Source organism: Budorcas taxicolor, chromosome 1, assembly GCF_023091745.1.
Source record: "Budorcas taxicolor isolate Tak-1 chromosome 1, Takin1.1, whole genome shotgun sequence".
NCBI classification, from domain to species: Eukaryota; Metazoa; Chordata; class Mammalia; order Artiodactyla; family Bovidae; genus Budorcas; species Budorcas taxicolor.
In genome coordinates this window covers 69,501,589-69,527,922 of record NC_068910.1, presented here as the reverse complement: position 1 = coordinate 69,527,922, position 26,334 = coordinate 69,501,589, and the positions used below count along the sequence as shown (strand labels likewise).

General features: G+C 38.2%; 1 protein-coding gene across 1 annotated transcript; it reads left to right on the top strand.

Moving 5' to 3' along the window:
• The first annotated feature begins 1,788 nt into the window (after positions 1-1,788).
• On the top strand, positions 1,789-7,201 carry LOC128052089 (keratin-associated protein 21-1-like). The gene is made up of 2 exons (XM_052644548.1): positions 1,789-2,008; positions 6,960-7,201. Exons 1-2 carry the CDS (start codon positions 1,789-1,791, stop codon positions 7,199-7,201), a joined length of 462 nt encoding a protein of 153 aa, XP_052500508.1.
• The last annotated feature ends 19,133 nt before the right edge of the window (positions 7,202-26,334 follow it).

Sequence of the window (26,334 nt, the reverse complement as noted above, 5' to 3'; positions counted from 1 at the left end):
AACAATGAACTGGTTCCAAATTGGGAAAGCAGTAAGTCAAGGCTGTATACTGTTACCCTGCTTATGTATCTTCTGAGCAGAGTACACCATGCAAAATGCCAGGCTTGATGAAGCACAAGCTGCAATCAAGATTGCTGGGGGAAATATCAATAACCTCAGATATGCAGATGACACCACCCTTATGGCAGAAAGTGAAGAGGAACTGAAGAGCTTCTTGATGAAAGTGAAAGTGGAGTTGAAAAAATTGGCTTAAAGCTCAATATTTGAAAAACTAAGATCATGGCATCTGGTCCCATCAGTTCATGGCAAATAAATGGGGAAACAATGGAAACAGTGAGAGACTATTTTCTTGGGCTCCAAAATCACTGCAGATGGTGATTGCAGCCATGAAATTAAAAGACGCTTGCTCCTTGGAAGAAAATCTAGGACCAACCTAGACAGCATATTAAAAAGCAGTCATTACTTTGCCAACAAAAGTCCGTCTACTCAAAGCTATGGTTTTTCTAGTAGTCATGTATAGATGAGAGATTTGGAGTATAAAGAAAGCTGAGTGCTGAAGAATTGATGCTTTTGAACTGCGTTGTTGGAGAAGACTATTGAGAGTCCCATGGACTGCAAGGAGATCAGACCAGTCCATCCTAAAGGAAATCAGTCCTGAATATTCATTGAAAGGACTGATCCTGAAGCTACAGCTCCAATTCTTTGGCTACTTGATGAGAAGAACTGACTCATTGGAAAAGACCCTGATGCTGCGAAAGATTGAAGGCAGGAGGAGAACAGGACAACAGAGGATAAGATGGTTGGATGGCCTCACCAACTCAATGGACATGAGTTTGAGCAAGCTCTGGGAGTTGATGATGGACTGGTACCCTGGTTTGCTGTAGTCCATGAGGTGGCAAAGAATAAGACATTACTGAGCGACTAAACTGAACTGAACTGAAACTTTAAAAAGCTACATATTTTTTGGCTACATGGTTGGCAATAGAAAGTTCAGATGTTTAGTTTAGAGTGAGAAGGAAGAGTATGTTTGGATTTAGACATCCATAGAGAGAGAAACTTATTTGCAAACACACAGCTATACTGTAACGTTTCTATTCCCAGTACTAGTGACATTCTGGATTATTTCTCTTTTAGTTATTACATGTTGTTCTGTGCCCTGGAGAATTAGGAGCATCCTTGAGTTCTACAACAAGATACCAATTGGTATCTGAAGCAAGTATCTGGGTGAAGAACTCTGGCAAGAAGTTACAATGATTCAAGAAAATGAAGAGACATATTTGTTTTCAAGTGATCAGAGGTAGATGTGAAAATAAAAAAGAAAAGTTAAGGGGATTTTTTTAATCATTTCCTCCCAAACCTTTTATTTTTTATCTTTTTTTTAATTTAAATTTTATTTTTTTTACTTTACAATACTGTATTGGTTTTGCCATACATTGACATGAATCAACCTTTTAAAATAAGATATATATTAAATGAAAGGAGGTTTTGAAAATGGGTATCTGTTACTGGGCACATGATTCTAGTGAGAAATTCTTTGGCGGAGGAAAATTAAAATGATGCTCTTTAAGTGAAATGAGTCTCCAAAATAAGAAGCTATTTTAAGCAAAGCATTATTGGTCAACAGTGACTGGCTCATAATGTTGACTCCATATTTGCTGCCTATGTCAGGGTATGAATGGTATGCTCTGCCAATTACTGACAGTATATAAAGGTCCAAGGGAAGGAGAAGACACATACACTTCAGAAACATCCTCTTGCAGTCCACCTGAATCCTCTTCCCTTGACAACATGTGTTGTAACTACTACGGCAACTCCTGCGGTTATGGCTGTGGAAACAGCTATAGCTGTGGGTTCAGCCCCTATTATAGCTGTGGTTATGGAACCAGATATGGCTGTGGATATGGTTCAGGATACGGCTGTGGATATGGGACAGGATATGGCTGTGGATTTGGCCCCTATTATGGCTGTGGCTACGGAACCAGATATGGCTGTGGATATGGCTCTGGCTATAGCAGCTACTGGCCAGTTTGCTACAGGAGATGTTATTCTTCTTGCTGCTAGAACCTCACCATCTAAGCCCTTTTTGCTTCTGAGATGAAGTCTCTAAAGATAATGCCAATTCAAGGATTTATAACCCACGATTTCCACTTGCAAGAAATCACATGCCTGACAGAGGATTTGACCTCCAAATACCCACTTTAGATTGGCATCTTTGAGCCCTGAAGCTTCTTGGTAATATCTCTGACTCTTCTGCAAATGTTCGTCTTTATTCTCTGATTCTCTGTTATGACTGTATTGATGATCCTAACAAAATCACTTGTTCTCAATAAAAATGATTCATTGTTTCTATCAAATCTCTGTGTACTTGCTTGTGAATTACTCTTTTTCCAGGCATTGTAGACTCAGTTGAAAACGGCAAACATGATGCATGAAGTTTGAGTTCTTCTTTGATGTAATGCAAACATTTCTTTCCATATCTGTGTCAGAAATAATGTCTTCTGCACCTGTTTCTTGTATCTCATGTACTCAGGCCCTCACATTCCCAAGCACAAATCTCCCAGTATTTCGAACTGTGCTTTGTAAATCCCACCGTGTCTAGGATGGAACTAAAGGGGAAAGAGGAGGAAGAATGCCACTTTATTGAGGAAGTTGATGCAAAGTCTAAGGTAGACAAAAGATGACCTGAGTGCTTAAAGGAATGGAAGAGACACTTTCCAGGTTCATGAGAATTAGAATTAGATATAGGAATTAAGAACATAAGAATAAAGAACTAAGCAACAGAAAAGTAATACTAGAAATCTACTTATTTTGTCTGTTTTGATGTAATTGCCTATGTATTTGCATATACCGAGGTTGAGGAAATTGATTTCAATCACTTAACTGACAGTTTTGAGTATTTTTGAAAGGGTCTCAAATTAGACAGCGAAGGCAATGTAGGTGAATTAAAGACAAGCCTCTTGCTTTCACAGTGTTTATATTCCAGCCCATGCATATAGAAAAACAAACAGCATAAATAATTCAGATAATTTGAAACTGACAATTTTGAGTGGAGGGAATAAAATAGGTAAATGCAAAAGAGAGTAAAAGTTGAAGTATTAGAGAGCTAGTTCAGGGAGGTATTTTGAACTTGTGACAAATGAGCTGATGTCAATTGCAAAGAAAGGGCAGTAGCAAGTGTAAATGGGAGAAAATTTATGAAGTTTTGTAACAATATGATTTGTTAGGCATGTATGAGCTAATTTACACATCTAGAAAAGAGTTTTCACAAAATAACTCAACATACCTTCAAACTTTGAAATGGTACGACTCCCTTAATCAAAGAACATTTGAGACACTCAGCTTTGGGAAAATGAGAAAATGGAAATAATATATTCAAATATCTTACAGTTTATAATTGCTACACAAATGTTTAACTTCATCTATGTTTTTATTGTAGAAATGTTGATTAAGTGCAAATTATATGTTAGGAATTGTTCTGAGTTGGTTATTCAGTGATGTACAGAAAAGATATTGTTTTTGTTGTTTTGCACCACTGTCCAGACATTTGAATGAAAGTTATTAGAATTAGTGTGGTAAAGATAGAAGATCTTTCAGTAATTCAGGGATATTGTAGACAGAAAGTGTGTGCTGTCAGTAGTATTGAAAAGTGAACTGAATGGCAGAGAAATCTGTGATGATGACAGAAAAGGAACGGAATTGAAGAATGATAAAATTTGGAATAAGGTATATTTTCTTTATGCCCCCAAGGCTATGGTTTTTCCAGTGGTCATGTATGGATGTGAGAGTAAGACTGTGAAGAAGGCTGAGCACCGAAGAATTGATGCTTTTGAACTGTGGTGTTGGAGAAGACCCTTGAGAGTCCCTTGGACTGCAAGGAGATCCAACCAGTCCATTCTGAAGATCAGCCCTGGGATTTCTTTGAAGGGAAAGATGGTGAAGCTGAAACTCCAGTACTTTGGCCACCTCATGCGAAGAGTTGACTCATTGGAAAAGACTCTGATACTGGGAGGGATTGGGGGCAGGAGGAGAAGGGGACGACAGAGGATGAGATGGCTGGGTGGCATCACTGACTCAATGGACCTGAGTCTGGAGGGCTTCAAAGGGAAATTCTAGTAAATAGAGAAAGAAGAAACAAACCTATCATTCTCATACTCTTCCAAAGAACTGAGGATGAGGGCACAGTTCCACGTTCCTTCTACAAGGCCACTGTTATGCTGGCATCAAATCCAGAGAAAGAGACCACATAAAAGAGAAAATGATAGTTCAAGATGTTTGATGGAAGTTGATACAAAAATTCCCATCAAAATATCAACAAACAAATTTCAACAATATGGAAAGGATCAAATAGCATGACTGAGTTGGATTTATTTGAGACTCACAAGGTTGGATCAAAGTGTGTGATACACCACGTTAACAACAACAGAAAGACAAAAACCATAGCATCATTTGATAGATGCAGAAAAAGCATTTGAAAAAGTCCACATCCATTCATGATGGAAACTCTGGTCAAAGTGGGTGTAGAGGAAAAATAGCTTAGTAAAAGCTATTCATTTATGGCAAACCCACAACCAACATAATAGTCCGTATTGAAAAGATTAAAGCCTTCCTACTAAGTTCAGAAGCATGACAATCATGCTCACTCTTACCACTTCTACTTACGATAGAACTGGAAGTTCTAGCTACAGCAGTCAGACAAGAAAAAGAAATAGAAACATCCAGATTGGAAAGGAAGAGGTGACACTCACTATTTGTCCATGATACGGTACTTTATACTTCAGTTCAGTAGCTCAGTCATGTCCGACTCTTTCTGACTCCATGAACTGCAGTGCCAGGCTTCCCTGTCCATCACCAACTCCCAGAGCTTTCTCAAACTCATTTCCATCGCCTTGGTGATGCCATCCAACCATCTCATCCTCTGTTGTCACTTTCTCTTCCTGCCTTCACTCTTTTCCAGCATCAGGGTCTTTTCCAATGAGTCAGTACTGGAGTTTCATCTTCAGCATCAGTCCTTTCAGTGAATATTCAGGACTGATTTCCTTTAGGACTGACTGGTTTGATTTCCAAGCAGTCCAAGGGACTCTCAATAGTCTTCTCCAACACCACAGTTCAAAAACATCAGTTCTTCGGTGCTCGGCTTTCTTTATGATCCAACTCTCACATCCATACATGACTACTGGAAAAACCATACCTTTGACTAGATGGACCTTTGTTGGCAAAAAAAAAAAAAGTCTCTGCTTTTTAATATGCTGTCTAGGTTGGTCATAGCTTTTCTTCCAAGGAGCAAGTATCTTAATTTCATGGCTGCAGTCAACATCTGCAGTGATTTTGTACCTTATGTAGTGAAATCAAATCTCCACCCTCAAACCATAGATAACTAATAAATTCAGTAAGCTGCATGATACAAGATTAATATACAGAAATCTGCTATGTTTTTATAACTCATAATAAAACATTCAGAAGAGAAAGTAGAATGAATCTCATATAAAACTGCATCAAAAAATACCTAGAAATAAACCTAGACACAGAGGTGAAAGACCTATGCTCTGAAAATTATTAAACTTTCATTAACAAAATTGCAAATGATACAAAGAAATGAAAATATATCCTATGTCTTTGGATTGGAAAAATTAATTATGGCCACACTACCAAAAGAAGCCCACAGATTTCATGTAATCTCCATCAGAATAACTATGACATTTTTCACAGTAGTAGAACAAATTTTTTTTTAACTCACAGAATTAGAATAAATAATCCTAAAATTCATAGAAAAATAATCTTAAACTAGAACAGCCAAAGATCCCCAATTTCCAAAGAACTCTTCAGAATAAAGGACAAAACTGGACAACCGTCCCAAAGTTCAGACAATACTACAGTGTGGTGTTTGCCCCAAAACAAGGCTGCCCAAGTGTCACCGTGGTATGGGTTGCCAATACAGGAGACTCAAGAGACCTGGCTTTGATCCCTGGGTCTGGAAGATCCCTTGGAGTAGGAAATGGCAAACCACTCCAGTATTCTTGTGTGGAACATTCCATGCAGAGAGGAGCCTGGTGGGCTACAGTCCATGGGGTCTCAAAGAGTTGGACATGACTGAGCACACCTATGCACACACAGACCCGGGTCAGTGGAACAGAATACAGAGGCCAGAAATAATGCCATAAATTTACCTATGACAGAGGAGGCAAGAATATACAATGGTGAAAAGACAGTTTCTTCAAGTGCTACATGGAAAACTGGAGAGCTATATGTAAAACTATGAGATTAGAAAATTGCCTCATACCATATACAAAAATAAACTCAAAATGGGCTAAAGACCTAAATGTAAGACCTGAGAATATAAAACTCTTAGAAGAAAACATAAAGGATCACTCTTTGACATAAATTGTAAAAACTATTTTTGGATCTGTGTCCTAAGGCAAAAGAATTAAAAGTTAAAATAAACAAACAGAACATAATTACACTTAAAAGGTTTTGCCCAGCAAAAGGAAGTAGCTGAAAAATGAAAAGACAACCTATGAACTGGAAGAATATATTTGCAAATGATGTGACTGACAAGGTGCTAATATCCAAATTAGATAAATAGCTCACACAGCTCAAAAAACAAAACAAAACAAACAAACCAAAAACCCAACCCAGACAAGAAATTTGTTATTTGGGCACATGACTCTACTGAGACAATTCTTTGGCAGTGAAAATTCAAATGATGCTCTTTAATAAAACTGGAATCACCAAAATAGCAAGCTCATTTATAAGAAACCATTAGTGACTGTCAGCAGTGACTGGTGCGTAATGTTGCTTGCATATTTGTTTTCTATGTCAGGGAATGAATGGTATGCTCTGCCAATTAGTGACAGGATATAAAGGTCCATGGGGAGGAGAAAACACACACATTTCAAAAACATCCTCTTTCAGTCCACCTGAATCCACTTGCCTTGACAACATGTGTTGCAACTACTACGGCAACTCCTGCGGCTATGGCTATGGAAACAGCTATAGCTGTGGATTCAGCCCCTATTACGGCTGTGGTTATAGGACTGGCTATGGATATGGCTCAGGATATGGCTGTGGATTCAGCCCCTATTATGGCTGTGGCTACGGCTCCCATTATGGCTGTGGTTACGGGACAAGATATGGCTGCGGATATGGCTCCAGATACTGCAGTTACCGGCCAGTCTGCTACAGATATTATTCTTCTTGCTGCTAGAATATCACCATCCAAGCCTTCTGAAATAACACATCTAAAGATAATGCTTCTGAAATAACACATCTAAAGATAATGCTGATTCAAGGATTTTTAAGCTACATTTCTATATCTAAGAAATTACCTGAGTATCACCATTGAGGAGACTTTAACAGTGTAACCAACTTGATTTGGCTGAAGAATCAGAAGTCCTCAGTTAGACCAGAAACTCATCTTTTCACATACAGCCTTATCAGAGTTTTGTGTTATGAGATGTTAGTCCATTCCCCTCACTCAATCATTCTTGCCTTCTTCTATCACTACTGTTCCTTACACATTTAGTTCAAAGGCTTAAGGTAAGTAGGGTCACTTTGATACTTACAGCAAAAGTCCATCTTCAGTTCCTAGTATATTTATGACATCAAGTACCACAAAACTCAATTTTATCAGAAGTTCTCAACCTTCTACAAGAATGTTCATTGTGACTTTGAAATATAATATGTCTCCTTTCTTCTAAATAACCCTCTCTAACATAGTTACCTTTTTGACATGTAAAAGAGGGAAATGGGTATCATTTCTTCTGCTGTTAATATTTTTCTTGCCACCAAATTTTTCAGCTTAAAAATATCTACTTGTACTTCAAAACTCAGATCTGTAATCAGCTCCTGTGAGATGCCTTTCCTCCGTGTTATTGTATGAACTGGATCATCCTCCTCTTGAATCCTGAGGCTTCCCTGGTGGCTCAGGAAAGTATCTGCCTCCAATGCAAGAGATGTAGTTTCGATCCCCGGGTCTGGAAGATCCCCTGGAGGAGGAAATGGCAACCCCCTCCACTGTTCTTGCCTGGGAAATCCCAAGGACAGAGGGGCCTGGCGGGCTATATGGTCCATGGGGTTGCAAAGAGTCTGACATGACCTAGCAACAAGCCACCACCACCAGCACCTCCTGGCTCTTATGTGCAGACACATCTCAAAGAACTTGTCAAAGTTTATTAAAACTATGTCTTGCCTCACTAATTGAAACATAACTTCATACCAAACTTTCAAACTTTCATGACGAAACATTCAGTCCAAGAAGAACCTTGTTGCTTTGTTTGTTGGGGTAGGGGGGCTTTTTTTTGGTTTGTTTGTTTTTGTTTGCTTATCTTAGTTTCTAGATTTTATTTAAATTAACTTTTTTCAGAATCTGGCAGACTCCAAAATTTAGATTATTTTTCACTACAAGAGCCATGAAATCCAAGTTGGAAGGGAATATAAATTCAAGAAGATCACTCTTTCCACTGGATATACTTGAATTTCAACAACAAAGGAATAAGTGGTGATCGAGTACTTTATTGAATGTCTTTAACAGAGATTTTTACAAGGCTGCCAACTTCAATTGTTGAGAAGTTTCATTATCAGACATTTTTCCTTCAGCTGAGAAATCATTCTACCAATTTTTCTGATATTGGTCACTGGTCTAATCTGACACTCTGCTATGTTTCTTCCCGAACCATAAAGAACATATATTCCCATTCCATTTTTCTTATCCTTCAGTTTCTTACCTTTTCTGTCCGCCTTGAAATGCAAAACTATAAATTCTACTTGACAAATTCTCTGGTACAAACACGTTACTTTTCAGTGCCACAGCCAACACACTCTCTGTCAACAGTATCCCTGGATTATTGAAAAGCTCTTCTATCTTTGTTGCATTATTTCTAATACCTTTGCATTCAGATCTCTGGATACTGGCTTAAAACAGTAAAGACAACTCCCATTCTGTGCATCCTGGAATAATCATCTCTGAGTACAGTCCCTGATACATAATTTGAACTCAATATTCTTCCATAAAAATGGATGAATCAAGTCAAACATATATTCAAACACTGGAGCCACATATAGTCTACAAGACATTTGATTATATGCCTAAATTGTTTGAATACAAATTTCTTCTTTCTAAAATGAGGCCTACCTATTTTTACATAATTGTTTTCCTTATGTTTCATACATATTTAGTGTTCCGGTTAGGAAATTTACTCAATAAATGCTAATCTCTTTATCTCACTTTCCTGTTTTTTTTTTTCTCTTGGGTATATATATATTTATTTTGTGATTATTATTTTAATACATGTTATTTAAGTATGCACTTGTCAGAATCTAAACATAAATTTTAATTTTAAATAATTTTGCTTTTTTTTTTGCAGTAATGAGGTGGACCTAGAAATTCTCATACTGAATGAAGTATATCGGACAGAGAAAGACAAATATATGATATGATTTTTTTAGATTTCTATGGAATCTAAAAATAATAGTACAAATGAACCTATTTATAAAACAGAAATAGAGTCACAGAAGTAGAAAACAAGCATGGTTACCAAGGGGTGGGGGGGTGAAGGGAGGACAGAAGGGGATAAACTGGGAGGTTAAGAATGACATATTCACACTGCTATATATATATAAAATAGATAACTAATAAAAATCTACTGTATAGCACAGGGAACTCTACCCAATATTCTGTAATGACCTATATAGGAACAGAATCTAAAAAAGGAGTGGATATAGGTATGTATATAACTGATTCACTTTGCTGTATAGCAGAAACTAGCACAATATTATAAATCAACTATACTCCAAAAAAAATTAAATTTTTAAAATCTCATTTTTCTAGTTCAATAGTTTTAAATTCTTGTTTAATAATAGCTTTAAAATACCCATGTTTATTTGTACTGAAATCCTGATTTAGTCTGAATTTAATGTAATAGCTTTGTAACATAAAAGAAGTCATTCTATGGTATGCACATATATATATGCCCTAGTTAAAAACACTTTTATGATGAGGTAGCAAAACCCCTCAGAATATAAATTATCTCCTATTGACCTTTTTGCACTCTGACTGAGCCATTTTGTGTAGTAATTTATTACTCAAAATACAGTATCAACATTATGTCAACATAATGGGCATGGAATCATGCATATTTTCATGTTGAGAAATTAAAGAATAACATTATGTTATATTTTTAAACCATGTTTTGGGAACATGTTTAAGCAAAAATTTGACATCAATATTTTTGAAACTCCACAAGAGTAAAAAGATAAGTCCATAGTAGGAAAATATTTTATTTCTAGAACTATGTCTATTTTGATAACTTGAATTAAGTATCATCTTTTCTTGTGGTCATGTATGGATGTGAGACTTGGACTGTGAAGAAGGCTGAGCGCTGAAGAACTGATGCTTTTGAACTGTGGTTTTGGAGAAGACTCTTGAGAGTCCCTTGGACTGCAAGGAGATCCAATCAATCCATTCTGAAGGAGATCAGCCCCGGGTGTTCTTTGGAAGGAATGATGCTAAAGCTGAAACTCCAGTACTTTGGCCACCTCATGCGAAGAGCTGACTCATTGGAAAAGACTCTGATGCTGGGAGGGATTGGGGGCAGGAGGAGAAGGGGATGACCGAGGATGAGATGGCTGGATGGCAACACTGACTCAATGGACATGGACGTGAGTCTGAGTGAACTCCGGGAGTTGGTGATGGACAGGGAGGCCTGGCATGCTGCGATTCATGGGGTCGCAAAGAGTCAGACATGACTGAGTGACTGAACTGAAACAACTGAACTTGCAGTAAGACATTTCAGTCAAGATCAAAGGCTTGTTAAACAGTAGGTTTTAAATATCCATGTAAAATATGTTCTAAAGATTCCCATAATTATGACTATATATGGACTTACCTGGTGGTTCAGACCATAAAGAATCTGCATGCAATGTGGGAAACCTGAGTTTGATTCCTGGGTTGGGAAGATCCCCTGGAGAATGGAATGACTACCTACTCCAGTATTCTTGCCATGGACAGAGGAGCCTGGCAGGCTACAGTCCAACGGGTCACAAAGAATCAGGCACAACTGAATAGCTTTCACTTCACTTCACTTCACTTCATAGATTTCCTCCTTAGGGTATATTTTTTCTACCTTCCAATCCCCCCAAATCTCCTAGCCTACACTCTCATTAAATACTGAGAAGATTCCTTCTAATCAGTTCATCTCTATTGCATGTTGTAAAATATCTTTATACACATTATCTCAAAACATTTTCACATCCTCTTAAAATATATACAGTGGGTACTTGACAAAAAAGTGTTTGGAGAAAGAAGCTGAGGCTCAGAATGATTAAGTCACTATCTTGAAATCACACAGCAATTGAGTGTCAGAGCCGTTTTCATAGTCTTCTGCTAGTGAGCTCACTGTCATATGCTCCTCCTGGCCAGGTCCTCTACTGCAGTGGAAGAGGTATGGGCTGTGCTCTAAATAATCTGAAGAGAAAAAGGAAAGTCTGAGGGTTCCTCTCTAAGTCTGCTTAGTGATTACACACCTCCACTGGTGGTAATCAGTTCAGTTCAGTTCAGTTCAGTCACTCAGTCATGTCTGATTCTTTGGAACTTCTAGGACCACAGCACATCAGGCATCCCTGTCCATCACCAACTCCTGGAGCTTACTCAAACTCATGTCCATTGAGTTGCTGATGCCATCCAACCATCTCATTCTCTGTCATCCCCTTCTCCTCCCATCTTCAATCTTTCCCAGAATCAGGGACTTTTCCAATGAGTCAGTTCTTCACATCAGGTGGCCCAAGTATTGGAGTTTCAGCTTCAGCATCAGTCCTTCCAATGAATATTCAGGACTGATCTCCTTTAGGATTGACTGGTTTGACCTCCTTGCAGTCCAAGGGACTCTCAAGAGTCTTCTCCAACACCACACTTCAAAAGCATCAATTCTTCAGTGCTCAGCTTTCTTTAGAGTCCAACTCTCACATCCAGACATGACTACTGGAAAAACCATAGCCTTGACTAGACAAACCTTTGCTGGCAAAGTAATGTCTCTGCTTTTCAATATGTTGTCTAGGTTGGTCATAACTTTTCTTACAAGGAATAAGCATCTTTTAATTTCATGCCTGCAATCACCATCTGCAGTGATTTTGGAGCCCAAAAAGATAAAAGCCTGACACTGTTTCCACTGTTTCCTCACTTATTTGCCATAAAGTGATAGAACCAGATGCCATGATCTTAGTTTTCTGAATGTTGAGTTTTAAGCCACCTTTTTGACTCTCCTCTTTCACTTTCATCAAGAGGCTCTTTAGTTCTTCACTTTCTGCCATAAGGGTGGTGTCATCTGCATATCTGAAGTTATTGATATTTCTCCCGGCAATTTTGATTCCAGCTTGTGCTTCATCCAGTCCAGCATTTCTCATGATGTACTCTGCATAGAAGTTAAATAAGCAGGGTGACAATATATAGCCTTGATGTATTCCTTTCCCTATTTGGAACCAGTCTGTTGTTTCATGTCCAGTTCTAACTGGTTCTTCCTGACTTGCATACAGATTTCTCAAGAGGCAGGTCAGGTGGTCTGGTATTTCCATCTCTTTCAGAATTTTCCACAGTTTGTGGTAATCCACACAGTCAAAGTCTTTGGCATAGTCAATAAAGCAGAAATAGATGTTTTTTTGGAGATGTCTTGCTTTTTTGATAATCCAACAGAATCTGGCAATTCAATCTCTGGTACCTCTACTTTTTTTTTCTAAATCCAGCTTGAACATCTGGAAGTTCATGGTTCACGTACTGTTGAAGTCTGGCTTAGAGAATTTTGATCATTACTAGTGTGTGGGATGAGTGCAATTGTGCAGTAGTTTTTGCATTCTTGGCATTGCCTTTCTTTGGGATTGGAATGAACACTGACCTTTTCCAGTCCTGCGGCCACTGCTGAGGTGGTGGTAATAAATGTATGCAAAGACTTGTTGTCCCACTCCCATATCTGACTGGCCAGTTCCTACTCAAGCCTTGTGTCAAGTACCCCATCTTCTCAGAACTCTTTCCTGATTCTCACAACACTAACAACCTTCCATATTTTATAACTTTCATAACACATGGCTACAAAAACAATTGCTTCATTTCTATTTTTAATCTTATTATGTTACTTCTATATAACATTATGAATTCACTGAGAACTGGGCCCATTGGATGGATAGATGAGAGATACATACATAAATACATACATACATAGATAAACTGCCCACAACATCTAACACCGCATGCTTTACCTCTCTTTCCTTAGCCTCTATATTGGTTAATAACTCCTGCCTATACTGCTGAGTATCCAGAAGACCTGACATGATTTTATTTGAAGACAGAATTGTTGAAAATCCCACCAGCCATGATATTCTTCCTATTTTTCTAAAATACTTTGCAGTGTGAAAATCTGACTCTCCCCTCCATCCGCACTCCCTACTCCTGCAACATTTGTGGAAGGCACAAATCAGAGAAAGGGTACCCCCCTTGACTTCCTTGTTTCCAGAGTCCCAACATCATTTTCTGTCAGGCAGCCTCAATACTGCTGAGTCAGTGCTGAGCTGTGTCTATACAGCTATATCTGAGCTGTATCTACACCCCCCATGGAAATCTCCGAGGCTGTAGCAGCTCAAGGTGCTTAGGAGGTGAAAGTGTCAATGTAAGATGCAAGCGGGTAGCCAGGGGGATGGGCTGCAAGACGAGAGTTACCCACAGTGTCTGACCTTTAGATGCGCCCTCAAGTGCGGTGGGAAACACTGAATCAACCCACTCCGTGACATAAAAATTTGCTTCAGAAAAGCTCATTTTACTAGGCACTTCTAATTTAAAATATCTCTTTTTAATTTGCTCTTCCCTAGGGTTTTATCTAGCTGATAATAAGACTAGAATAACATTTTATTTTTCATAATCCCAGCTTTATTGGAAATTTGTCTCTCATGTGACTCATCACTTTGCAAAGACTAAAATAAGTGTTGTGTCCTCTAATTAAATTCAGTGGCTTTGAAATCATCTGTGTGTGTATGTGTGCATGTAGGCACACCTATTTGTTGCGTATGTGTGCATATGTTTATCCTTATTGGCAAGACTAGTAAAATTATTATCATTTTCCACACTTAACATAAAATAATACAGTAAGACTGAGGATTTCTAACAAGCCAGAGAAATTGAGAGGTATTTTACTATTGTTCCCTATATTTTCCTGGTGCTCATGCTCAGTTGTGTCTGACTCTTTGTGACCCTTTGGACTGTTACCTATCAGGCTCCTCTGCCCATGTGATTTTCCAGGCAAGAATATTGGAGTAGGTTACCATTTCCTTCTCCAAGGGATCTTCCCAGCCCAGGAAATGAAACTGTCTCCTGTGTCTCCTGCATTGTAGACAGACTTTTTATCCACTGAGCCACTGGGAAAGTAATTTTCATACAAATTTAAAGATTAGATTCTATTTACAGTTATTACAAAGTGTTGACTGAATTTCCCATGTTGTATAATACTCTCTTGAGCCTATCTTACACCCAGGAGTTTGAGTTTTTAAAAAATAAGTGACTTGGCCAGAAACATGCAGCTATATAATGATAGAGATAAAACAGTCATTGAACTCCAAATTCCAGATGCCATTTTTACTTCAAGAAAAGGAAGAATTTAATAAATCGAACTCATTAAAAACATCAAAATGCCAATGTCTGCATTTTGTAAATTGTCAAGCTCCATACCTTGCTTCTTTTATGTTAATAGAGCTTTTCTTGCATTTCACTTTGACTTTCATATGTTGGTATAAACCAAATGCAAATGGATAATTTTAACTATGTTTCTGTGAGTTCCAAGCACCTCTTCATGAGCAAAGTGCCGTTATTGCTCATTCCTCCGGTCATACTGCTCTACATTTAGTCCCTTGAGGTCAGAATTGCTTCTTCCTCTTCTACTGGAAAAGGGATAGGTAAAGACAGGTTTAAGAGAGAATTAATATGTCTGTTTACAAGTGCTTCAAATTCTGGATCTAAGTCTGTATGAAAGTGTAGCTTTAACCATTACCATGTAAAATTAAGCCATAAACTCAAAGTCATCTTGAGATTTAGACTTCCATCATTATTGCCCATCCCTACCCCTCAGAAAAGTCTCCAATAAAAGTGTGATCCTTTAAAATTTCATAATTCCACCGACATAGCTAATGCTCCCCTGCCTTCTCTTTAGGTATTTGGAATGATGAGATTTACTTGCATAAGTTTAATTGGATTCTTAGCTAGAGAGTCATGAATCAAATCAATTCAATTTGTCCACCATGCACTGAATACACACTCTTTCTGAGACACAGTCAGGTCAATTGTACACGTGTACAAGCAGTGTACTTGTACAATTAATTAAATTTGTCTTTTGCAAGTGAAGTCTGGGCTTCTCAAGTGGTGCTAGCGGTAAAGAACCTGCCTGCCTATGCAGGAGACATAAGAGACACAGGTTTGATATCTGAGTTGGGAAGATCCCCTGGAGGAGGGCATGGTAACTCACTCCAGTATTCTTGCCTGGAGAATCCCATGGACAGAGGAGCCTGGCAGGCTACAGTCCATGGGGTCACTAAGATTTAGACAGACTGAAGTGACTTAGCACGCACACGTGCAAGTGAAGTCCACTGGGACAATGCAGGATGTGCTGAAGACTTGGGGTGTTACAGGCAGTCCCACCTCTCACCACCTCCCTACCACCCGAGAATAAATCCGCAGTTTCCCGCTGCCCCTTCACCGTCCAGTAGTCCAGTAAGTGCTACCACCTTCTGCCCCCTCCCACCATGAGAACTTGGGCACAGGCATGGGAAGTGCTGGGCTCCAGCACTTGTGAGGGTCTAGCCTCACTCAACAGTTGTCCTCTTACCCCAAAGTCATGTAAGTCAAACTCATTAAAACTCATTAAGTCTTACATGACTTTAAATAGCAAACAAGAAGCACTATCACATGTCAAAAGAGACCACAGAAGATAGGCAAAAGATCTTGTCCCCTGCTCTTTTAAACACATTTGCAGTTTGCGCGGGACCCTGAAGATTATGTAGCTGGTCCTGGACACAGTGCCAAAGATTGGGAGGATAGAAGTTGGAAAAGCGTGTGTTCTCAGACCTTCAAAATTCCAAGAATATTCTAGGAATTAGTTCTTGACCCTATAAGTGGCTGCCAGAGGGTGCTGGTGAAATGACTCCTTGGAAAAAAATTAAATGTTTCCATCTTGATCAATTTCAAACTACCAACACATTGTCACTGATGTGGAGCTGGGAAGAGGTACACATTGTTAGCCCTCATGAGCTGGTACAGGCTGGCTTCTGTACACCTATGCAAGAGAGTACTCTTGGTGTGGCATTTTAAAAACATGGATTTTGATTCCAAATTCTGGCTCTGCCACTTACTAGCTCTAGAGCCTCGGACAACTCACTGAATTTTCCTAGCCTCAGTTCCCTCATCTACAAAATGAGGATGTGAAATGACAGTACCTACCTCTTAAAGTTACTGAGAAGTTTTGAGTTAATATCAGTAAATCACATAGAAGGACACTTTGTCTTTCAGTAGGTGCTTACTGGATATTTTTTATATACCCTGATTATTCATTGGAAGGATTGTTGCTGAAGCTGAAACTCTAATACTTTGACCACCTGATGCCACAAGCTGACTCACTGGGAAAGATTCTGACACTAGGGAAGACAGAGAGCAGGAGGAGAAGGGGACGACAGAGGATGAGATGGTTGGATGGTATCATTGACTCAATGCACATGAGTCTGAGTAAGCTCCAGGAAATAGTGAAGGACAGGCAAGTCTGGCGTGCTGCAGTCCGTGGGGTCACTAAGAGTCAGACATCACTTAGCAACTAAACAGCAACTCATTCTTGAGGGAAAATGGCATGTGTGATCTTGTTATCTCTCCCATACACCAGAGTGTGAACTCTTTGGGGTCTAGAACTTTTTCTTATACCATTAAATTCAAGTCCAACATAACATATTTCATGAATGTTTGATGAATGAGCATTTTTAATTCAGAATCTAAAACAGAGACTGGTTCTTTAAGGGTGAATTTTTGTCTTTCCACAAAGCATACACACAGACACAGAATTTGTCACATTTTATTTGCCCCTACTTTGACTCTCAAATTTATTCAGTGCTATATCTCTCCACTGGTGGCTCAAATGGTAAAAAATCTACCTGCAATGCAGGAGACCCAGGTTTGATCCCTGGGTTGGGAAGATCCCCAGGAGGAGGGAATGGCAACCTACTCCAGTATTCTTGCCTGGAGAATCCTACGGACAGAGGGGCTGGGCTGGCTACAGTTCATAGGGCTATAAAGAGTTGGACACGACTGAGCAACTAACACTTTCACATATCTCTCCATAATGTGATGAGGTTTTTTAAAGCTAACACTAGAAAACTCATTTGAGTCAGTTCTAACGAGGTGGGTGAAAGTGAAGTCACTCAGTCGTGTTTGACTCTTTGCAACCCCGTGGACTGTAGCCCACCAGGCTACTCCATCCATGGGATTCTCCAGGCAAGAATACTGGAGTGGGTTGCCATTTCCTTCTCCAGGGGAATCTTCTCAACCCAGGGATCGAACCCAGGTCTCCTGCACTGCAGGCAGACGCTTTAACCTCTGAGCCACCATTATACAGAGTGAAGTAAGCCAGAAAGAGCAATACCAGTACCATATATTAACACATATATATGGAATTTAGAAAGATGGTAATGAAGACCCTATATGGGAGATAGCAAAACAGACAGAGATGTAAGGAACAGATATTTGGACTCTGTGGGAGAAGGTGAGGGTGGGACGATATGACAGAATAGCTTTAAACGTGTATATTACCATATGTAAAATAGATGACCAGTGCAAATTCAATGCATGAAGCAGGGCACCCAAAACTGGTGCTCTGGGACAACCCAGAGGGATGGGGTGGGGAGGGGAGGGAGGTGGGAGAGGGGTTCAGAATGGTGGGACACATGTACACCTGTGGGTGATTCATGTCGATGTATGGCAAAAACCACCACAATATTGTAAAGCAATTAGCTTCCAATTAAAATAAATAAACTAATTTTTCAAAAAAGTAACTAATACTATTTTACTTCACCCTGTATTATACAAACTGGAAATAGGAAGAGAAAAAAATTAATTGGGGGCTAATTACTTTATAATATTCAGCATCATTATTCTCAAGGTTTTATATTTCACTATTTGCCTGTAGAAACCCAGAGTATTAAAGTAAGAAAAAGGTAGACAAGACAATGAATTCTGCCTCTCTCCTGAAGCAACAATTTCATCCACAAATTGGTGATCTGAACTGGTTTAAAACCTTTAGTGACACAGGAGCCAGACATATTGCCAATCCACTTTTCACACAGAACTAATTTTTAGACAAATTTCTTATGTCAAGAAGTCTAACCCCTAAATCTTCCATTTACTTTTAATGATTATGGCCTCTTGAGTTGGAAAACCAAATAAAATACAGTTATCTAATACTCTTCAAACATCCAACACCTCAGACAATATTTCCTGCCTCTATTTCTGTCATTTTAAATATTATAAAAACAGGCTTCTTTTTTCTAGTAAGGGAAATCACCCATTTTTCTATTTTCAAATGTTAATATTAAATATATCTGATGATTTAATAAATATATCTGACACTAAATTCTTTCATGTTTTTCCCATATCTTGTTTTTCTATTATTTTTATCTTGATGAATCTAATCACAGTTTGTTTTGCAAGCAGATCACTGTGACTAACTCATAAACCTATTGTATATCTTCTCTGAGGTACAGAATATTGTTGTTAATACTATTCTTTTTTAACAGTTACATTTTGGCAGAATAGGGGAAGAAAAAGTGGAATCACCCCAGGAGTTTTCCTTTTTTATCTATAGTAAAGGATAGTGGAATACCAAAGATCAAAAATTACCCACCCTAAAATCATAGCCTCAAGATCTCTTGTAGAAATTCTTTATTATTCAATCATAATTGATCGACTTTGACAATTTTTACCCATAAAAAGTAACCATTTTCCCTCCAATCTTCCTGAAGCCAAGCATTTTTCTGCATTTGTTTCTCACATTCTTTTCTCTCAGTAGTTTTGTAACGTCAGCATTTTTAATTAACTTCGCCGATTGTCTCCGTAAGCAGCATCTCTTAGTAAACACAGACAGAATATAAGAAGTCACGTCATGGTCAGCAGAATTCTAACACAGCCCTCGTGATTCCTACCCATTGGCATCCTTGCTTTTTCCAGTCCCCACACCTTGATTACAGGCAGGACCTGTAACATCCTTCTAACAAGTAGACTATCATGAAAATCATTCCCAAGGCTGTGCTACTTCCTACGGCAAAAGTGAAGGGATTTCGCTGATGTAGTTAAGGTCCATAATCATTGAGAGCAGGAGGAGAAGGGAGTGACAGAGGATGAGATGGTCTGCGTATGAGCAGACTCAGGGAGACAGTGAAGGACGGGAAGCCTGGCGCGCTGCAGTCCTTGGGTCACAAACAGTGAGACACAACTGAGTGACTCAAGAACAGCGATCATTTTGTTTTGATAAACGATCATCTTTATTTTGATAAATTTAAGCTAATCAGAAGGGAGATTCTCCTCGGTGTTCCTGATCCCATCAGGCAAGAGCTTGAAGTGGAACATTCTCTCCCCTTTTCTCTCTTCCTCCCGTCCCTTCCTTTCCTTCCTCCTCCTCCTCCCGCACTTCCTTCTGCTGCTTCTCCTCTTTCTCTCTCTCCTCCCCGCATTGCTGGTTTTAAAGAATCAAACGAAGCAAATGAATTCTATAGCGTCAAGGAAATGGATTCTGCCCAAAACCTGAGGAAACTTGAAGTATAACTCCTTTTTATCTCATGAGACCCCAACCCGAGACCCAGTGAAGCTGTTCCCAGACTCCTGGCCTATTAGCAGATAACAAAATGTATGTTGTTTTAAGCTACTAAGTGTGTCCTAATTTGCTACATAGCCAAAGATAGTCAATTTCTGATTAGTTTCAAAAATTGAAGAACATATATATATATATATACACATATATTCTTCACCTATGCTTTCAGACAGGATGTTTTGGAAGTTCCTCTTTGATGAATGACCATTAACATCCCTCCTCCTCCTCAGGATGTTTCTTAAAACAGTAACTGATATTCATTTTGTTCGCTGCTTTACTATTCATGCAATCCCAGGTTAAGCAAATTGCATTTACTTTCACCACGCTATGAAAGTAGTCAATTATTTTCATGAGAATCACCATAATTGAACTAATTGTTAAGGTAACTGATGTTTTGGAATAATTTCTTTATTATTTTATGAGGAAGCAGAAAATAAAAGTGGTTAAATCATAGAAATATAGACTCTTACTTTTAGTGGCCTTATTATACTTTGCCTGAAGTGCTTTATATAACAATTTATTATTTAAAATGTAATGAAAACAGTCTGATATCATATGATACTTGGAGTTCAGGAAGGAATGAACAGCTTTTTATGTAATATCCCATTTAGAGATATTTATATATGTTTAATTATGAATAGCTGCAATTCTTCCCTGAAATTTTATTATGATTAAATGATTTTGATGACATTTAGATGATTTACTCTTAGAATTTAACAAATCCTAATCTAAAAGCTAAGCTATATTTAGCAGTCTTATGAGGTGAGCACTATTATTCCTTATAATTTATTTTAAAAAATACAGTTCAGAAGAAAAGTAAATTTCCTAAGACCACAGATCAAGTAAATAACAGAGAGAAGAATAGAACTTTGAGATAAAAAACATTCATGCTAGATTCTGGAATTTAAAACATTGTATGTCATTAAGCTTAGGCTTAGAAATGCTGAGTTTTAATAAACTGAAATCATTATTTCATATAACAGGAGATTTTCATTGTAATCAATGTTTCTTTTTATATTCATCTGGGATACAGGAGTTCTCATGAATCAGAGTGCCCCAAATGTTGTTGTTCAGTCACCAAGTCGTGTCTGACTCTTTGCCCCATGGATGCTGAAGCTGAAACTCCAATACTTTGGCCACCTGATGCAAAGAACTGGCTCATTTGAAAAGACCCTAATGCTGGGAAAAATTGAAGGCCAGAGGAGAAGGGGATCACAGAGGATGAGATGGTTGCATGGCATCACCACCTCTATGGACATGAGTCTGAGTAAGCTCCAGGAGATGGTGATGGACATGGAAGCCTGGCATACTGCAGTCCATGGGATCGCAGAATCGGACACGACTGAGCTACTGAACTAAACTGAACTGAATTGGATTGCAGCATACCAGGTCTCCCTGTCCCTCACCGTCTCCCAGAATTTGCCCAAGTACATATCCATTGAATAGGTGATGCCATCCAACCATCTCATCCTCTGTCACTCTCTTCTCCTTCTGCCTTCAGTCTTTCCAAGAATCAGGGTATTTTCCGATGAGTTGGCTGTTTGCATCAGGTGGCCAAAGTATTGGAGCTTCAGCTTTAGAATCACTCTTTCTAAAGGGTACTCAGTGTTGACTTCCTTTAGTTGACTGACTGGTTTTACTTCCTTGCTGTCCAAGGGATTCTCAAGAATCTTCTCCAGCACCACAGTTCTTCAGTGCTCTGCCTTCTTTATGGTCCAACTCTCACATTCATACATGACTACTGGAAAAACCATACCCTTGACTGTAAGAACTTTTAATGGCAAAGTGATGTCTTTGCTTTTTAACTAAGTCATGTCTTTGCCTTTTAAATCTCTCTTATGCCCTTTGTGAATACCACAATTAGCAACTGCAATGAAAAAATGTGGTGTATTTAATTTTATACTTCTAAGAGAAGAATGGGTGGACGGGATCCATCTCTAGGAAATAAATGGTATTTTAATTCAGGAATGCAACTTGGTAGGTTATTTTTATTTTTCATAAGGAAAAGTAAGGTCCCAGAAGCATAACCTGAATGATGACTACCGAGAAAACTAAACTCAGCATATTAAAAGAGAGAGAGAATTTGGAAATCGGGAACAGAGATGACACAATGAATGGTTATTAATGAGGAGTGAGCTGGCCAGAGAGAAATACTCTATAAGACAGATGGCAGGGTATTTATTAGCCTTTCATTGCAATATAACATGTATGCAGAAAAATATTAATATGCTCAATAAATTTTCATAAAGGGAACACAATTGATTGACCCCTGTCAATATCAAGAAAAAAATACAGCAGTGTCTCAGAAACCACCTCACTCCTCCTCCTGGTTTCAATTCTCTTCCCAAAAGGGACAAGGAAAATTATAACCAATATCATGACTTTCAAGATTATAAATTAGCTTTACCTTTTTTATTTTACATAAACTAAATCTTGCCTATCCATTATTTTGTGTCTGAGTCTTTTGTTCAACATTATATCTGTACAATTCTATCCCATTTTACATATATCAAAGTAATATGTTCTTATTTCCTCATAATATATAACTTTATGAAGATACCACATTTCAGCTATGAATTTTATTGTTGATTAACATATGATTTGTTATGTGTTGACCTATCAAATATAATGCTACCAGGAGTATTCTTGTGTTATGTCATTTGATAAACATGTGTATGCATTTCTTCAGAAAATAGTCCTTGTAGAAGTACTTAATCATAGGTTTTGCATAAGCTATTTTAAAAGATACTCCAAAATTGTACCAATATATATTTCCTCTGGCAGTAAATGGAAGCCCTATTTATGCATATATTTAGTAGTCCTTGATATGATTTGTTTGTACACTTTCACCACTCTGGTGGATGAGTGATAATATCATTGGGATTCCTTGGTGGCTCAAATGGTTAAGAGTCTGCCTGCAATGCATGAGATCTGGGTTCAATCCTTGGGTCAGAAAGATTTCCTGAAGAAGGGAATAGCAATGCACTTTCTTGCTTGGAAAATCCCGTGGATGGAGGAGCCTGGTAGACTACAATCCATGGGGTTACAAAGAGTCAGACATGACTGAGTGACTTCACTCACAGTTTCAATTTTTGTCTCACTAATAGTGAAGGCTGAAGACCTTTAAAATGTTTGTTGGCTATTTGAATATCTTCTTTGGTGAAGTGGTAAAAGTCTTGTGTTCATTTTTCCACTGGCGTCTTTTCCTGATAATTTTATAATTCTTTATGTATTTTGGATACAAGAGAATTAACTTCTTCTGTAGCAAAATAGAGCATTGCTGTAGTCAGATATGCATATCCACAGCCATATTTGTATCCAGATCCATAATCACAGCCACAGCCATGTCTAAAACCATAACCATGTTCAGTCCTTTGTGGTTCTTGCATCCACAGCTGTAGTAATAGATATAGTCACACCCACAGCCATGCTGGGTACATAGCTATAGCCTCCACAAGAGTTCCATAGTAGTAGAATCCCATGGTTTCAGGATTAGTGTGTTGTAATAGGAAGTTTCCAATGTTTCTCACACATCTGGGTTTCATATACTGTGAGAAACGGGTGGGGCTTACCTCAGTATGAATCTGCTTCTCATCACAGAAATTTGCATACGATGAACTCATTATTTTGGTGGCTTAAATGTATTACAAACTTTCTATTTTATCTGCTGTTACTAAAAAATTATATCACACAATCACCAACTTTAAAGGAAATTAACATCACCCAAGTCCATGCTATGAAAACATACTCAACAACCTTGGTTCTAACCTACAACAGTCCCTCTCCTTGTTAACTTCTTTCCATAGTACTTTCAGAAATATTGAAAATTAAATTCAACATTCCCTATATGATGCTTCAAATGTGTAAGACATACTCCCACCAGAGTGCTGTCTGGCAAAACCCAACATGTTGTTTGACAATCAACACAGACATCATCTGATTCACATATCCCTTCTTTGAGGCTGCACCCTTATATTATGCCATGACCCCCGCACATCACACTATGATCTTCTCTTTGATTATCTACCTCCCTTACTGAATTTCATTTGCTTACCTGAAATGCCTTTTGTTTATTGGACCTAGCTTAACATCTGGTTCAAAGGAATCACTAAGCAACTGGGGGCTTAATAAAGCAAAGAATGAATAAATATTATTGTGATCCTTCATTTCATGTCAGCTTGATAGGGTTATGAGATACCAGGTAATTGATAAGAGTATTTCTAGGTGGGCCTGTGAAGGTGTTTCAAGAAGAGGATTTGGGGGCAGTGGAAGTTTTCTCTACAATACTATAGTGGTGGATAAACATTATACATTTGTCAAAACCACAGAATGTACACCAAGAGTGAATCCTAACATAAACTGTGGACATTGGATGACAATGACAAGACCATATTGGCTCATCAGTTATCTCAAATGCACACTGTGGGGCAGGAGGCTGTTCATGTGTAAACACAGGGAGTGTGCAGGAATGATCCATCCTTTCCACTCCATTGTGAACTTAGATCTCTTAAAAATCATTTACTGATTTAAAAAATAATAAATAGGAACTTCCTTGGCTGTACAGTGGTTAAGACTTCACCTTCCAATAGAGAGGGTATGAGTTCAGTCCCTGGTTAGGGATCTAAGATCCACATGCCTCTTGGCATAGCCTCTCCAACAAACTGAAGCAATTTTTTTTTAAAGACATAAACAATATTGTAACAGAGTCAATAAAGACTTTTTGAAAATGGTCCACATCAAACAAATTTTCTAAAAATCACTTTAAAAATAATAATAAACTCTAAAAGCACAAAAAAGAATGAATGAATGAAGAAGTGAATTAAATTAATGAAAAGACAAGCAATAATTAGATCTGCTAATATTTAAGATGCTGCCAATTCTTAATATTCAATTACTATTTTAATTAGCAACTAAAACACAAATTTCAGCAATATTAGTTAAAATAGCAACAAATATTGACAATTATTTTTTGTTGTTGAGTTGCTAAGTTGTTGCAACAACATGGATTTTATCCCACTAGACTCCTCTGAGCATGGGATTTCCCAGGCAAGAATACTAGAGTGGGCTGCTATGGCCCTCTCCAGAAAATCTTCCCAGCCCAGGGATTGAACCCATGTCTCCTGCATTGGAAGGTGGATTCTTTACCACTGAGCCACTAGGGAGCACACCCACTCCTGGTAGCCCATGTCATTCTCAAGAGGCCTGTGAGAAATATTTTCTAATTTGTTCTTATCATTTTATAAATAGATTGTTGTTAGAGGTTAAGATATTGGCAAGATCACTCAGTCTTCAGCAGCAAAACTTAAATCAAGTCTTTTGAATATGATATCTACACTATAGAAGTTTCCTCTGGTCTAGAGGTTAAGTATCTGCCAGCCAATACAGGGGATATGCGTTCAGTCCCCGGTTCAGGAAGGCGCCACATGCCGGGGGCAACTAAGCGCCACAGCTTCTGAGCCCACACTCTAAAGGCTGTGCTCTGCAACAAAAGAAGCCCCCGGAATGAGAAGCGCACTCACCACAACCAGAGTAGTCCCCGTTCACGGCAACTAGAGAAAGCCTACACACAGCCACAAAAACCCAGTGCAGCCATAAGTTAATTAAGTAACTTTTTAAAATCTATGCTTTTTCTTGAAGTCTCAAAAGAAGAGAAGGGTAAGTAAAATAATTCATTTCTAAGGTTTTTCCATAAAACTTACATTCACTGTATCTTCTAAGTAACAGACACTTACGATTCTTTCCTTTTATATACCGAAGTTTTTAAATCTCCTTTTTGACTTTCACTGCCGCAATGAAACCACAACCCCTTCTTAAGTAGACTCCCTTATTGAATGCTTACATTCACTGCAAACCTCCCTTTAAACTTGAAATGTTATATTCTTGTGGTAATGCCATGCTATGCTCTGATTTTGGGGAGAAAGGCCTATTATTTTTATGAAAAGGAGTTATGAAACACTAGAAGTTAGAGAAAAAGCACAATGAATTTTCTAACAGTTTTAATTTTGAATCTTATGTAACAAAGTGTCATAAATCCACAACCTCCATGTGAAAGACCTACCTTTCATTAAAAGCTTCCTCAAACTCTTTCATTATTTTGGATATTTATGATTACTCTTTCCTATAATAATCTTCTGAAATATCAATCCTTCCTGGATTTATTATAAATGTTTTTTTTCTACTACTGTTATGACAAAGTAGATTTTATTACAATAATCTTTATTTGCATTAATTTTCTTTCTTGTTTTTCTGTGGTCATGAGAAAACTGGTGAGCATTTATTAAGCACATACAATCTGAAAAGCATTAACATATTGAATTTTGAAAATGTGTCCCTGTCTTCCAGGCTTAAACTTCTGTTTCAGGAACTCCCTTTTGACTTGGCATGTCTCATGCCTGTGACCCAATTGCACTTTTTCATGTTATCAACCTCCACTTCTCCAAGACTACACATCAACCCTATCACCCACTGC